Source organism: Anas acuta, chromosome 2 (assembly GCF_963932015.1).
Source record: "Anas acuta chromosome 2, bAnaAcu1.1, whole genome shotgun sequence".
NCBI classification, from domain to species: domain Eukaryota; kingdom Metazoa; phylum Chordata; class Aves; order Anseriformes; family Anatidae; genus Anas; species Anas acuta.
The window spans coordinates 63,815,685-63,827,439 of record NC_088980.1 but is presented as its reverse complement, the minus strand read 5'-3'; the positions used below and the strand labels follow the sequence as shown (position 1 = coordinate 63,827,439).

Genomic DNA, 11,755 nt, shown 5'->3' with positions numbered 1-11,755 from the left:
GTCTGGAATGCAAGTCCTGTGAAGAACAGCTGAGGGAACTTGGGTTGTTTAGTCTGGAGAAGAGGAGGCTCAGGGGAGGCATTAGTGCTCTTTACAACTACCTGAAAGGAAGCTGTGGGGAGCTGGGAGTCGGCCTCTTCTTGCAGATAACTAGAGACAGGACTAGAGGGAATGGCCTCAAGTTGCACCAGGGGAGGTTTAGTTTGGAAATTAGTAGACATTTCTCCACAGAAAGAGTAGTCTGGTATTGGAATGGGTTGTCCAGGGAGGTGGGGAGTCACCGTCCCTGGGGGTGTTTAAAAGGTTGGACCTGGTGCTTAGGGACATGATTGTCATTGGTAATGGTGGTAGGGGTATGGTTATATCTTGGCGGTCTTTTCCAACCTTAATGATTCTATGATTCCCTCTTCATTCAGTAGTTTTTTTGGTCCATAGCTTTGCTTTCTCTTGCTCTTAGCATTTCTAGGTGTGTAAGTTGTATCATGTTGAATCAAAATTGAACACTCTAGTCCTGATTTCTCCCCATTCCACCTTCTGTGCATACAGATGTGAAGTTTTCATCTTCTTCACACATAAATTTATTTCAGGCATTCTTAAGCACTGGATGGATGGTATTGAAAAATAACCATATTTCAGATTCTCTTCCCAATGCTTATACATGACACCATGCAGACTGTTCAGTCTGTTTTGAAGAGAGAATTATCATTTTTCAAATATATTTTAAAATTACATTTGCCATTCTAGTTTATCATTATATCTGGTTCCACAGTACTGTTAATTTTGATAGTAGCCTTTACCATGATGAAATTAAATTTAAAGTAAAATGTGCCCCAAAATATCCTTGTCTCTGCAGTACTATCAGTAACATTGTAAATCCTGTGTTGCCAACAAAGATACCATTTCAGTTAGTTTTCTGTAGCTTGGAAAACCCAGGGAAAGGGTGAGGAGACACATCTCTGAGAAAGAAAGTCCTTTCTCATGCAGCCATCTTCTCATTACTGTAGTTATATTACAGACTGAATGAGGGCAAATTGCCAAGACCACACCAGACATCAGTTACCATGCCTCTCTCCCTCTCCTTTTGTTGCTGACCTGCCATCTATCCCACCATATCTGGGTACACTTCCCCGCCATCTCTGATGGCCAGAATCCCCCTTCTTTGGAAGCGTCTACTCCATCAGACAGTGCATTAAGTAGACATCTTCCATCCCACTGAGGTATGGGACTTGCAGACCATTCAGAGTCTTCTTCAAAAATGCATAGATATGCACCAAAATGATAAGAGTCCTGCTCTATTCTAACACTTTGCTGGGAAGGGAGAAGAGCAGGAGAAGAAAAAAAAAAAAAAAGGACCTTAGTTTCCAAGCCTTTTTTTCCCACTTTTGGAGTGGAGATGCTACAATCCTACTCTGGGAAGGATGTTTAGGATAATCAAGAGCTCATCACTAATGCTACATCATTAATTTTTTTTTTTAATCAGGCCATCCACTGATTCTCGGAATCTGCTTCACTCTAGGTTGGAGTTCACACGTTTACTCGAGCAAGGAACGTGGAGGCTCCTGCTGTCCTCTACAACCCACAGCCGCTGTGTAGGGGAGCAGGTATCTGAGAACCATCTGCATTTGGTAATTCCAGTGTGCGCAGAGGACTTCCTCTTCTACTTGTCTAAATGGTGACCTGCAGAGCTTCTGCATGGGGCTTCTGGATGCTGTCATGCCTTGGAGGTTCAGTACACTATGGTCTGGCTCTGGTTTCCTTTGGAAGTTGGTTTCCATCTGCTGGGATCAGAGGAGCAGCAGCAGCCTGGCAGTCCTGGTGCTGCAGGCAGATGTGCGAGGCAAGATTTGAGGAGAAGAAGGTGTGTTGCGTGTAGTGTTTACCCAATGGCACTAGTTGGACCCACTTCTGCAGCAGAACAAACCCAGCTCCATGCAGGCTGCCTCAGCTCCCACCTGGGGAGCCGCATACCCGCAAACAAGCGCTCCCCTCCCCACCTGCGCGCACCAGGCGACCTCGCAGCGGAGCCTCCCCTCCCCGGGCGGCGCCTAGGCCGCCTGTAACTGGCAGCGCTGGCAGGAGGAGGAGGAGGAGGAGGCGGCGGCTTGGTGCCGGCCCCCCCCTCCCGCTGCGTGAGGAAATGGCCCTCACGTGAGGAGAGGAGGCGGTGGCGCCCGCCTGCCCCTGCCCCTGCCCCTGCCCGCTGCCTCCCTCGGGGAGGTGCCGGCGCCTTGCGGGAGCTTCGCGGGGGGCGGCGGGGCCATGCCGACCAACTTCACCGTGGTGCCGGTGGAGGCGCAGGGCGAGGAGCGGGACCCGGCGGAGCGCGATGCGCGGCGGCAGCAGCAGCAGCAGCAGGAGGAGGAGGAGGAAGAGGACAACGGGGAGCGGGGCTCCAGTGAGAGAGACAGGAGCGGGGGGGGGGGGGGGGGGGGGGGGGGGGTTGGGCGCCGGGTGTTGGTGTGATTGCGTGCGGGGAGCCAGGCTCTTGGTCCCGCCGGGCGGCGGGGTCCGCCTGCCCTGCTCAGGTGGGGGAAGTGCGGGAGAGGACGAAAGTCCGGCGCCTTGGGGTGGCTGAGAGTTTGTTTCGCTCTGTTTCCACGCTGGTCCCGACGAGGAAGTACTCCCGGGTCAGCTCTCGAGAGAGAGAGGAGGAAAGATTTCTGACTGTGAAGAAGAGCGTAACCGTACCTGGATCGTTTCAGGTGTTTGGCTGGCTGTGTGCCTGTGCATCAGCATCTGTAGGTTTTTTACCTGATGGAAGTGCGTGAGGGACGGTTTGCTTCTACTAGGCCTTGCTCACGGTGCCATCGAGGTGAGGAGGATCGAGCCCGAGGTGGAGCTTGGACAGGGCAGGACTCTGTTCAGGGCAGCCTGTTCCGTGACAGAATGGGTGCTTGTCCGCAAGCAGTGGTGGGAAAATAAGAGCTTTTGTTGCTCGGATAGCAAGGCCCTTCCAGGGAAGTAATAACTCTTTCTTCCTTTGGCTCAAAAGCCCTCAACACTTCCTCTTTCCAAAGTGTGTTGCAGAGAGTGGTCCCTGAACAGGCTAGCACTGAAAGCTGGTTGAATCTTGCATATTATTTTGGACGCTCTATCGCAGTCAAAACATGTTCCTAATACATTTTTTTTTTTTTATTTAGATATTAGATGATTACAGGTGAAAAGACAAGTTGTAAAAAGGAAGTTTGTCATAATGGTCGTTTCTCCTGCTGGTGATATAGGTCACAGATAAAATAAGGTTAATACCATATGATGCAGGATGTGAAAACGAAGATGTGAAAACAAATATTTGACAAAGTTAATTATGCACAAATGAATGAAAATAAAGATTTCTTGGAAAGGTGGTCAAGAAAAACAAGCTGACAAAATTGGGTTGTTTGTTACAGAATTATAGAATGGTTTGGTTGAAAGGGAACTTTAATGATCTAGTCCAACACCATCCGTGTTTGAGCACTTGTTCATTTGTTTTCCCACAGCACTTGCTCCCCTCGCCCCCCAACCTCCCTGAAAAAGTCTCATGTTATTTGTAGTTGCATTTCCTTCAGTATGTTGAAATAACGAGCAACTGGCAATTTTTGTTAAAGTTTTTGTTGTTGTTATTCTTAAACTAAATTGAATAGGAAGTCATAAACAGTATAAACTTTGAGAGCAGTTTGATTCCTATACTGGCTGGATAAAAGGCAGAAAAAAAGTGAGTTTCTGAAGAGTGACTGCAACACAGAATTAATCTGTTTAGGTGGCTTTCCTTACAGTGATAAGGTAGTTAGAAAGGCACAGAGTGTGGTGTTAGGCCATATCACATCTCAAAATACTGAACATAAATATGAGTATGGCTAGACATGTGTTGTTAGAGTGTGCATATATATATGAAGCATCTGGAAAGTCTGGAACATTTAGAAAGAAATCTTGCAGGGTTGGAAAAGGGAAGAGTGGAGCTGGTGCTTCTGTAATGGTTTATTTATAATCTTTCCAGGGTGTAAGGGTTCTTAATTTTTCATATAATTAAGGAGATTTTATGTGGGCCTGAGAGTTACATTTGCACATTGTTTAGATTATAGTCTTCTAGAAATCCATCACCGGAGCTGATGAATTTAAATATATTTTTTCCTGTTAATGGATCTGTAAATAGCAAGTAGAGAGGAAAGCACTGAAAAAGCTTTTTCGACCTGTAGACGAGGTACAGTCAGAGAGGTCTAAGTTCAGTAAGAGAGATTAGATGCTATACTTGGATACAGAGGTTGAGGAAATAAACAGCATACGTACTGTTGCCTTAGGTATTATACAGGTATCTGTGGTATGTAAACCTGTAATGCATGAGATCATTAGATTAATGCTCTGTAATCAAACAGTTATCCTTAACTCATTCAGTCTTCTGAGAGCTTCAAGAAATCCTAAATATTGGATTTGTTAATATTAACATCAGCTAAAAGATACTGTGGTTAAGCCCATCTAAAGGCTTATGTTAAAACTAGCAGAAAACAGAACTAGTGCAGTGGGGAAAAACATGCGTTTTCTGGTTTGGGGGTTGAAGTGAATGAGTGCTGTAAAAAGTGAGAATTGCTAACGTTGTAAAAAGGTGGAAGAAGGGTACAGCTGGGAGTAGAGGTTGGAGTAAGAAAACAGGTGGAATAAGACCTTCTTGAGATCACCCTTAGCCTATATAGCTCAGCATATAATCTTATTGTTTGGGCTATCTAGAATTTTATCAGTTTTAACTGAATTGTATGGCTAACGTATAAATAATGGTTCTGAAATTGCCTTGACTATGCTAGTCATTTTTTTTTTTTCAAAGTGTGTATTGCAAGTAAAATAGTTCTGTTGATTTATTATAAACTTTTCTGTGTAGTCTCCCTTTTTCATACATTCTCATCTGATACTCATCTATGTGATAAGAGTAAACTGGGATGTTCTTACTCTCTACATTCTTCGATCCATAAACACTTGAAATTCTAGCCTTGTATTTTCTGATTGTGTGATGCTTATATGCGTGCATAGGAGGTGGAAGCTTACATGAGTGGCTGCTTGGCTGGATTATAGTACTGGCTTCAGTAGGATTTGTGATGAAGAGTAATGGGGAAGGGCAGAAATTAACATTTGGATTGAACGATACAGCTGAAGTTTGGGGCCTTACTGACTCAGATTCCTCCTGGTACTTTGTATATATTTATGTGTACCTATCTTGTTCAGTGATCTTATAGTTCCCTGTAAGGGAAGAGTGCTTAGGAAATAGTAATTAGTGAAAGAACAGAAGGAAAGAGTGATCTGTTGTGGGGGGAGTAATGGATGAAGTTTTACAAGAACTTATGTTTTTTGTTCTTCACATGTGTCAGTAATAACTGCCTACAGTATAGATCTGTAAAAACTTTGAAATCAAATTTGTCTTTCATTACAAGTTCAACACATCAGATGTTTTGGAACGTAACTAGCATCCTCTAGTGTTATGTACCTAGCCACAGCAGTGTCTTATTTAGAAACCAATATGACAAATAACTCCTACAAAAAAAAACTTAAATTGAAGAACCTCAATTACAAGGAATATCAATGACAAACTTGATCGGTTCCCAAGAAGTCATAGCATTTGTACTTACGTGGGGATTCTGTTAATTTCTGAAAAATGCTAATTCCAGGAAAACAAAGGGATAGTTGAGGGTGCATATATGCAATGGAGGGAAGACAGGCTAATCTCACTGATGTTTGTAGTTGATTTTCTGTCTGCTTCTGCTTAAACACAGGACCAGTCTACAGTTCATAACTTGCTGCACAGAAAAATACATTACATTTTTGTGTTCTGCTTCATCCCCTCGCGGTTTCTCCATATCTTCACACTTATTTAAATCTCCATAGATTAAATACATAAGCAGGATAGAAAGGGATAAAGAATCAGCGGTGTGCACGGTGTTTCCAGTACTGGCCAGAGGCTGATGCTGTTGTCTAGGGATATGCATGGGCTGGTGAATGTGATACTGTTTCCATGTTCTTCCAGACTCCAACCACTTGTGGGTCAGATATAGCTGAGGCTTCTGTAAAACTTGATTTAAAATGTAAACACAAAAATAAGGAAAAATGAATCAAATTCTAATTCTATTTTTATTCTAAATACACCCAGCATGTCTCTCCTATGTAGTCAGGACGATAATGTGGTTTTGGTATATCAGAAACCGGCAGTAAATTCTGCTGCTCAGTGGCATATTACCTCTTTTTTGTTTGTTTCTGAACCAGTAATCAAATCAAGCTAATGCCTGCCAATCCTTTTCTAGACTACTCATGATTTTATAAACGTATTCCCATCTCAACCCTCTCACTTTACAAACGGAGTATTTTACATGTAAGTCATTCTATGTGGGAACCATTGCTTACTACTTGTTCCCGTTACTGTCTTTCTCTTGAACTTTTTCTACTTCTGTTCATTTCAGAAAGGTGGAGGTTCAAGAACAGTGTGCAGTAATCATGTTGTGAATGGACTCTGCTTTTTATACCTTTGTCTAACATGGACTTCTTGTTTTTCATTCCCAATGTTCAAGCTGTGTTTTGAAAAACAATCATTGTACAGGTGTTTTTTATGAAAGTCTTAAACAGAGCATCTCATTTATGAAAGATAAGAATCAGCTAGCTTGGAGCCATACTATCTAGGGTTGTTTTCCTTCATGTATGTAAATACCGACTTTTACAGTACTATGTTGAATTTTGCCTGTTGTGTTAATGTCCATTTAGTCTCAAAGGTCCTCTGCAGCACTTCACAACTACCTAGTGTCTTGACTAAGCTAAATAACTTGAAAGAGTTTCTAACTGTCATATCTCTGGTCACCTAATTATTTTTGTTGTTGCATTTTATTAATATATGGAACAGTATGTGTCTCAGCACAACTTAAAGAGCCATCTGACTATTACCCTTGTCTGAGTAGACCATGCTTGTCTTTTTTCTTACTCATTTACTGATGTCTTATCTGAGATCTTCTCTTTCAGTCCATGGTCATTTTATTTCTTTAAGTGTGTTCAGTGAATTTTGTTTCAAATGTCTTGGCAGACTGAGTCAGAGATCCTGATGGCAGACTACATTAATTCAATTTCCATTCTCATTGATTCTCTCAACAAGCACTTTCAGCTTTGTGAGGCAGTCTCCCTTTAGAGAAGTTATTGGTTACTTTCCCCCTGCCTCTTGGTGTGCTGAATAATGCAGTTTTGGAATGGAGAGTGCTGTTCCTCTTGCAGAGAAAGGCACATCTGACAATTGACCACAGGTGTGGTTGAAGCATGTAGGATTTTTCTCTGCTGCAAGGGGCATTGGCTGTCCAGGTCATCTCCAGATGTATGCCTAGCTATGCCAAGAGACTAATTGGTCCATTCACCATTTCAAAATGATGTATGTAGCCAATTTAATTCAAGTGTTTCTGCTCTATTAATAGCTACAAGGGAAGTAAGTTGGAATGAGAGAGAGTTAAGGATAATGAACTAAATAATTTCACTTTTGTAACTGTTTAAATGTTTTTAGACTGTTACAGTGTTTTCTCCTCTACAGAAGGAGAACCATAAGTTACTGCTTGATACGGACTACAAATTATTATTTTTATTCAATTCTGTTGATGTCATGTAAATTAAATGCTGACATTCCCATATAGGACTTACTGCCCAAGAGCTAAATTCTAGTTCTAAAACAATTTGAGACTATCAGATATAGTGATAAAAACCCTCATAATGTTAAATTCTCTGATCCAGTAATGAAAATATTGTTACTGAGATCTCTTGATCATTTTATTGTTGGAAATCTGGCTTTCTTTTCTTAATGATATATTTGCAGTCATCAGAATATGGTGAATAAAATTTTTCTGGTGCAACTGTTTTTTTATTAGTTTTTCATAGCAAAACTTTGCTTGTAATGTTTTATTATGGTATAATTTTTAAGATTATTGTTACCCATGTGTTAAAATCTCAAGCATTGTAAAGGCTGCCTTTGGTAAGGGATATGTAGTCAAGATGTTAAAGCATAGCAGATCATAATAGGTGCTGCTGAATAAACTAGGTCTGTCTCCAGTATTACTGTTTGTGGACTGTTTTAGGGAGTCAAAACAGCAAGAAACTGGCTATAATAGGAACACGAAGGGTTTTTTTAATAGGCTTTATTTCCGTGAGTCAGCTTGCTGTAGAACAGCAGCGTTGTTCCACTGCCATCTCAATGCACATCACCACCTTAATAATAATGCAAATTATTTTTATTTGCTCTCTAAACTGATGAACTATAGTTTTATCAAAAACTTATTTTCTGGATTTGAGTAGAAATAATGAACTTCTAAGGATTTCTTTCCCCTTTTACCCAGCATGGTTCCATTGTTCAAAAATAGATTCTTGTAATTACTCTCCAAATAGGTTCTCATAACCCTTTCCTGGTTCATGTGGTGGTGCTTGTGTAATTGGGTAATATTTGTTTTCCTACTTTACTGTATTGGATGTACCAGTTCAATAAGGAGGATGTTTTGTGCATACTATGATGTGTATAGCTGCAGCTGCTTTAAAAAACATTTATTATGAAAATTAGTATGTATCTGAACAAATTAAGATCTCACTCTTTCTGGAAGAAGAAAGGAAAGGAAGAAGAAAGGAAAAACTTACTCTGTTTCTTGCCTTCTAACAGGGGGACACGTTTGTGCCTTGTAACACTGAAAGCCTCTTCTTGCAAGCCTGCTTGCTTGAAGTGAGTAAAACCTTTTAGTAGATTATTTCTATCTTGAAGAATGGGAAGCTTACTTCCATTGAAAATATGACAGAACTTGGCTTTGTTACCTTAGAATTGGCCTGATAGAAACTTAACAGGACAGGAGCAATCGAATTGCTCGCTGCCATTGATTAGTCCTATCTCCCTCTGCTGGCACAACTTGTACAGTGCTCCTCAGGTCTACAAGCTGTTTTTTTTGTTGTTGTTGTTTTTGTGTGTTTTTTTGTTTGTTTTTTTTTTTTGATGGGTTGGGAGAGGTGTAGGAGTCAAAACGAGGAGTGACAAGAGCCAGGCTTTTTGCAGTATCGCTCACTTAAAGCAGGTCTTGCAAGAGGAGCTTTATGAAATGTTCCTGGAAGGAGCCTTCTAGCCTTTCCACAGGTGACTTTTTTTTTTTTTTTTTTAGTGTAAGCGTTAAGGTCACAGGGAAAAGTAGATTTCAGCTTTGATGCAAAGGTTAGACCACAGGAAGAATAGTCTGTTCTAAGCAATAACATCAGTTTAATAGAATTGAAATAGTTTGTATGAAGTTGCTTGAGGCTAGTGCAGAATGCGTAAAATAAGTTAATGCATAAACCAGAAAACAATGGTTAATACTCTTTCAAATTAGATATACAACTTCTAACCCAAGTTGTAAAGGGGACCCCTTTTTAAGACAAGTATTTTGAAATTATAAAGAGTGCTTCCAAAGTTGCTAGGATTATATTTTAAAGTGTTTTATTTATCTGTTACATCTTAAGTACAATACTACAAGCTCTTCCTACATAAAACCATTCTTTAGCAACTACATTTGCATAAGATCTGTTCATATGTACTTAATGCATAAAACTAACTTTTTTGATACTACATAAATCTGTGAAATAGGTTACTACTACTTGTCAGTGTTTACCAATCTTTTTATAAGTCTCTCGAGGTGAATTTATTTGATGTGAAGAAAACCTTAAGCAGTAGCTATTATTAGGTAAAGAGATGGTTTTTTATTAACTTGATCCTGCCCATTTCACTAAGCACAGTGTTTATTGCTAACAGAAATCCTGCAGCTGGATTCTGATCAGAGAGTTTGTGACTGTCATATAGTTTGGCTTTGTCATGTGCCTGGTTACAGTGCATGAAACCTTAATGACTTCTTTCAGGATTAATCCCTTACTAGTAAGAAACAGGATTTGAGGTCTTAAGCAAAGCTGGGAAGAGGTAACTGTCAGTTTGTTTCCATTCCTGATGCATGAAGAATCAGCAGAGAAGAATGATTTGATTTACTTTAATTATGAATGAGCAAGATAATGAAGAAAGTGGGCAAAATCCAAGTGAGTCTCTATATATGCAGTATTGTGTTGTAATGGTTATTTCAGTTAAGTATCAGGTTCTATACTTATAGCTGTCCTGTGAAGAACTTATAAAATGTCTTTCTAGTATGTTTTCTAGTATGCTTTCATTGGAATGACACTATGCTTAATTATAATAGCCTAAGTAAAGGAAAATGAAAAAAAATTAGTGATGTTGATAAGGGAAGGGATGCAGTACTGGCATCCTCCATTATATGAAGGGGTTTACAAGGAGGTTAAGTACGTCATGTACTGCTTTTCAAGGAAGCTTAAATTGTACTAGTCATTGGTGGTGATAATGCAAGAAATTAGGTGATTTGTTAAAAATATGTAGACACTTATTTTAAAAGTATCACTTTGAAATGAAGTAGATTGCACTGACTTACTAAGCCCATTCAATGTAAAAAAAATAACAAACAAAAAAATTGTGCTGGTGAAGCTGTGTTGAAACAAAGTTATTGATGTCTTTTCCTAATTGGAATTTAAGTAAGGCAATTGTTTTTGAAAAATTTGGGTTTACTTTAACACTCCAGAGAATACTTCTATACGTTTTTGGAGTAGGAGGGGTGAGAAATCTAATTTTAAGATTGTCTGAGTCCTTTTATTGCCTGCTAATTTAAAAAAAAAAAAAAAAAAAAAAAAGACATACAGGAAGTAAATATGCATCATGAAGAAGATGGAATTTATGCTTTTTGCCACAGGCAACATGACATTTTGATATTTCATTTAAGTGACTTCTCATTTTTTTTAACCCTAAAACATTTATTTACATAAACAATAGATGCTTTTTTTTCCTGTTTTTACAAACAGGATCTTATCTTCATGTTTTCGTTGTATAGTGGTTTGTTCTTAATACAACCCAATACTAACTTCATGAAATGCCTATCATAGTTTTTATTAGAAAGATCATTGTACCTTGCTAACCAGATCCTACTTCAATGTACATACATGGGCTGTGATTAAGAGTTGCCATTTGAAAATGTAGTGTCTTTTTTTTTTTTAAATGTACCTGTTGCTTAGTTTGTTAGAGGACTTATCAAGGCCAAGCTGATTTGTGGCCATGTGGTTCAATTTAGATGGTTTTCAGAGAAGTGAGAAATAGCTGTATTCTTTTGCCATTTAAAAAATAACCTGCTTTTTTTTTTCTCAGATTAATGTTAATTTGTTGCAGTATAAAAGGAGACGTAGATGCTTGCCATATGGACTTGTTTGGACAAAATTTGTTTGAATACAAAGGCAAATAGGACTACTTCTTGAATGTGAACAGTATGTGACTGGTCTGGTGTGGAACAGCGAGGAAGCAGTGAATCTGGAAAGGATTTAGGGGTCAGACTGGAATAGAAGAGCATGATCTTGGTTTAATGCTGTGGTAAAGAGCATGATCCTTGCAGCAGAAAGGTGATTATTATACTTCTGTAAATAGCACAAATGAGACTGTAGAAGGCTGTATTTGATTTTTAGAGTTTGTATTTTTCTTATATATCTTAAAAACTGGAAAGGATGTTGCCATAAAAATGACTGGAGATTAGGAGAATGCTTCATGAACTTAGTTGGTTTAGTTTTTCCAAAAGGAGTTTAAGAGACTTGATAAGTATTGTAACCTTCATGGATGGAAAATGCTGAGTGCAAGTGGTTAAATCTGGAAGGTATACTAGGAAGTTACAGATAGGAATGTGAAGATCCAAATTCAAATGCAGAAATAAGGAACAATTCTTTGAGATTTTTC

At 39.5% G+C, this 11,755-nt stretch overlaps 1 protein-coding gene and 1 long non-coding RNA gene across 5 annotated transcripts in view; one reads left to right on the top strand and one right to left on the bottom strand.

The window, feature by feature from the left end:
• Nucleotides 1-231: 231 nt before the first annotated feature.
• LOC137850483 (uncharacterized) lies at nt 232-3,405 on the bottom strand. Its single transcript, XR_011092549.1, has 2 exons — nt 2,689-3,405; nt 232-1,818 (listed from the first exon to the last, which is right to left on the bottom strand). It is a non-coding gene; the product is annotated as an uncharacterized lncRNA (long non-coding RNA).
• Nucleotides 2,111-11,755, top strand: part of LOC137850478 (solute carrier family 12 member 7-like) — an 84,580-nt gene continuing 74,935 nt past the window's right edge. The window contains exons 1-2 of one of the 4 annotated variants that reach the window (XM_068670479.1): nt 2,339-2,395; nt 8,627-8,686. Coding sequence is in view for 2 of the 4 variants with exons in the window: in XM_068670478.1 (XP_068526579.1) it covers nt 2,260-2,395 (136 nt within the window). In the remaining 2 variants the exon portion in view is untranslated. Of the gene's footprint in view, nt 2,396-8,626; nt 8,687-9,880; nt 10,012-11,179; nt 11,428-11,755 lie in introns of those variants that run through there. The other 3 variants (XM_068670480.1, XM_068670478.1, XM_068670481.1) reach the window with 3 other exon arrangements.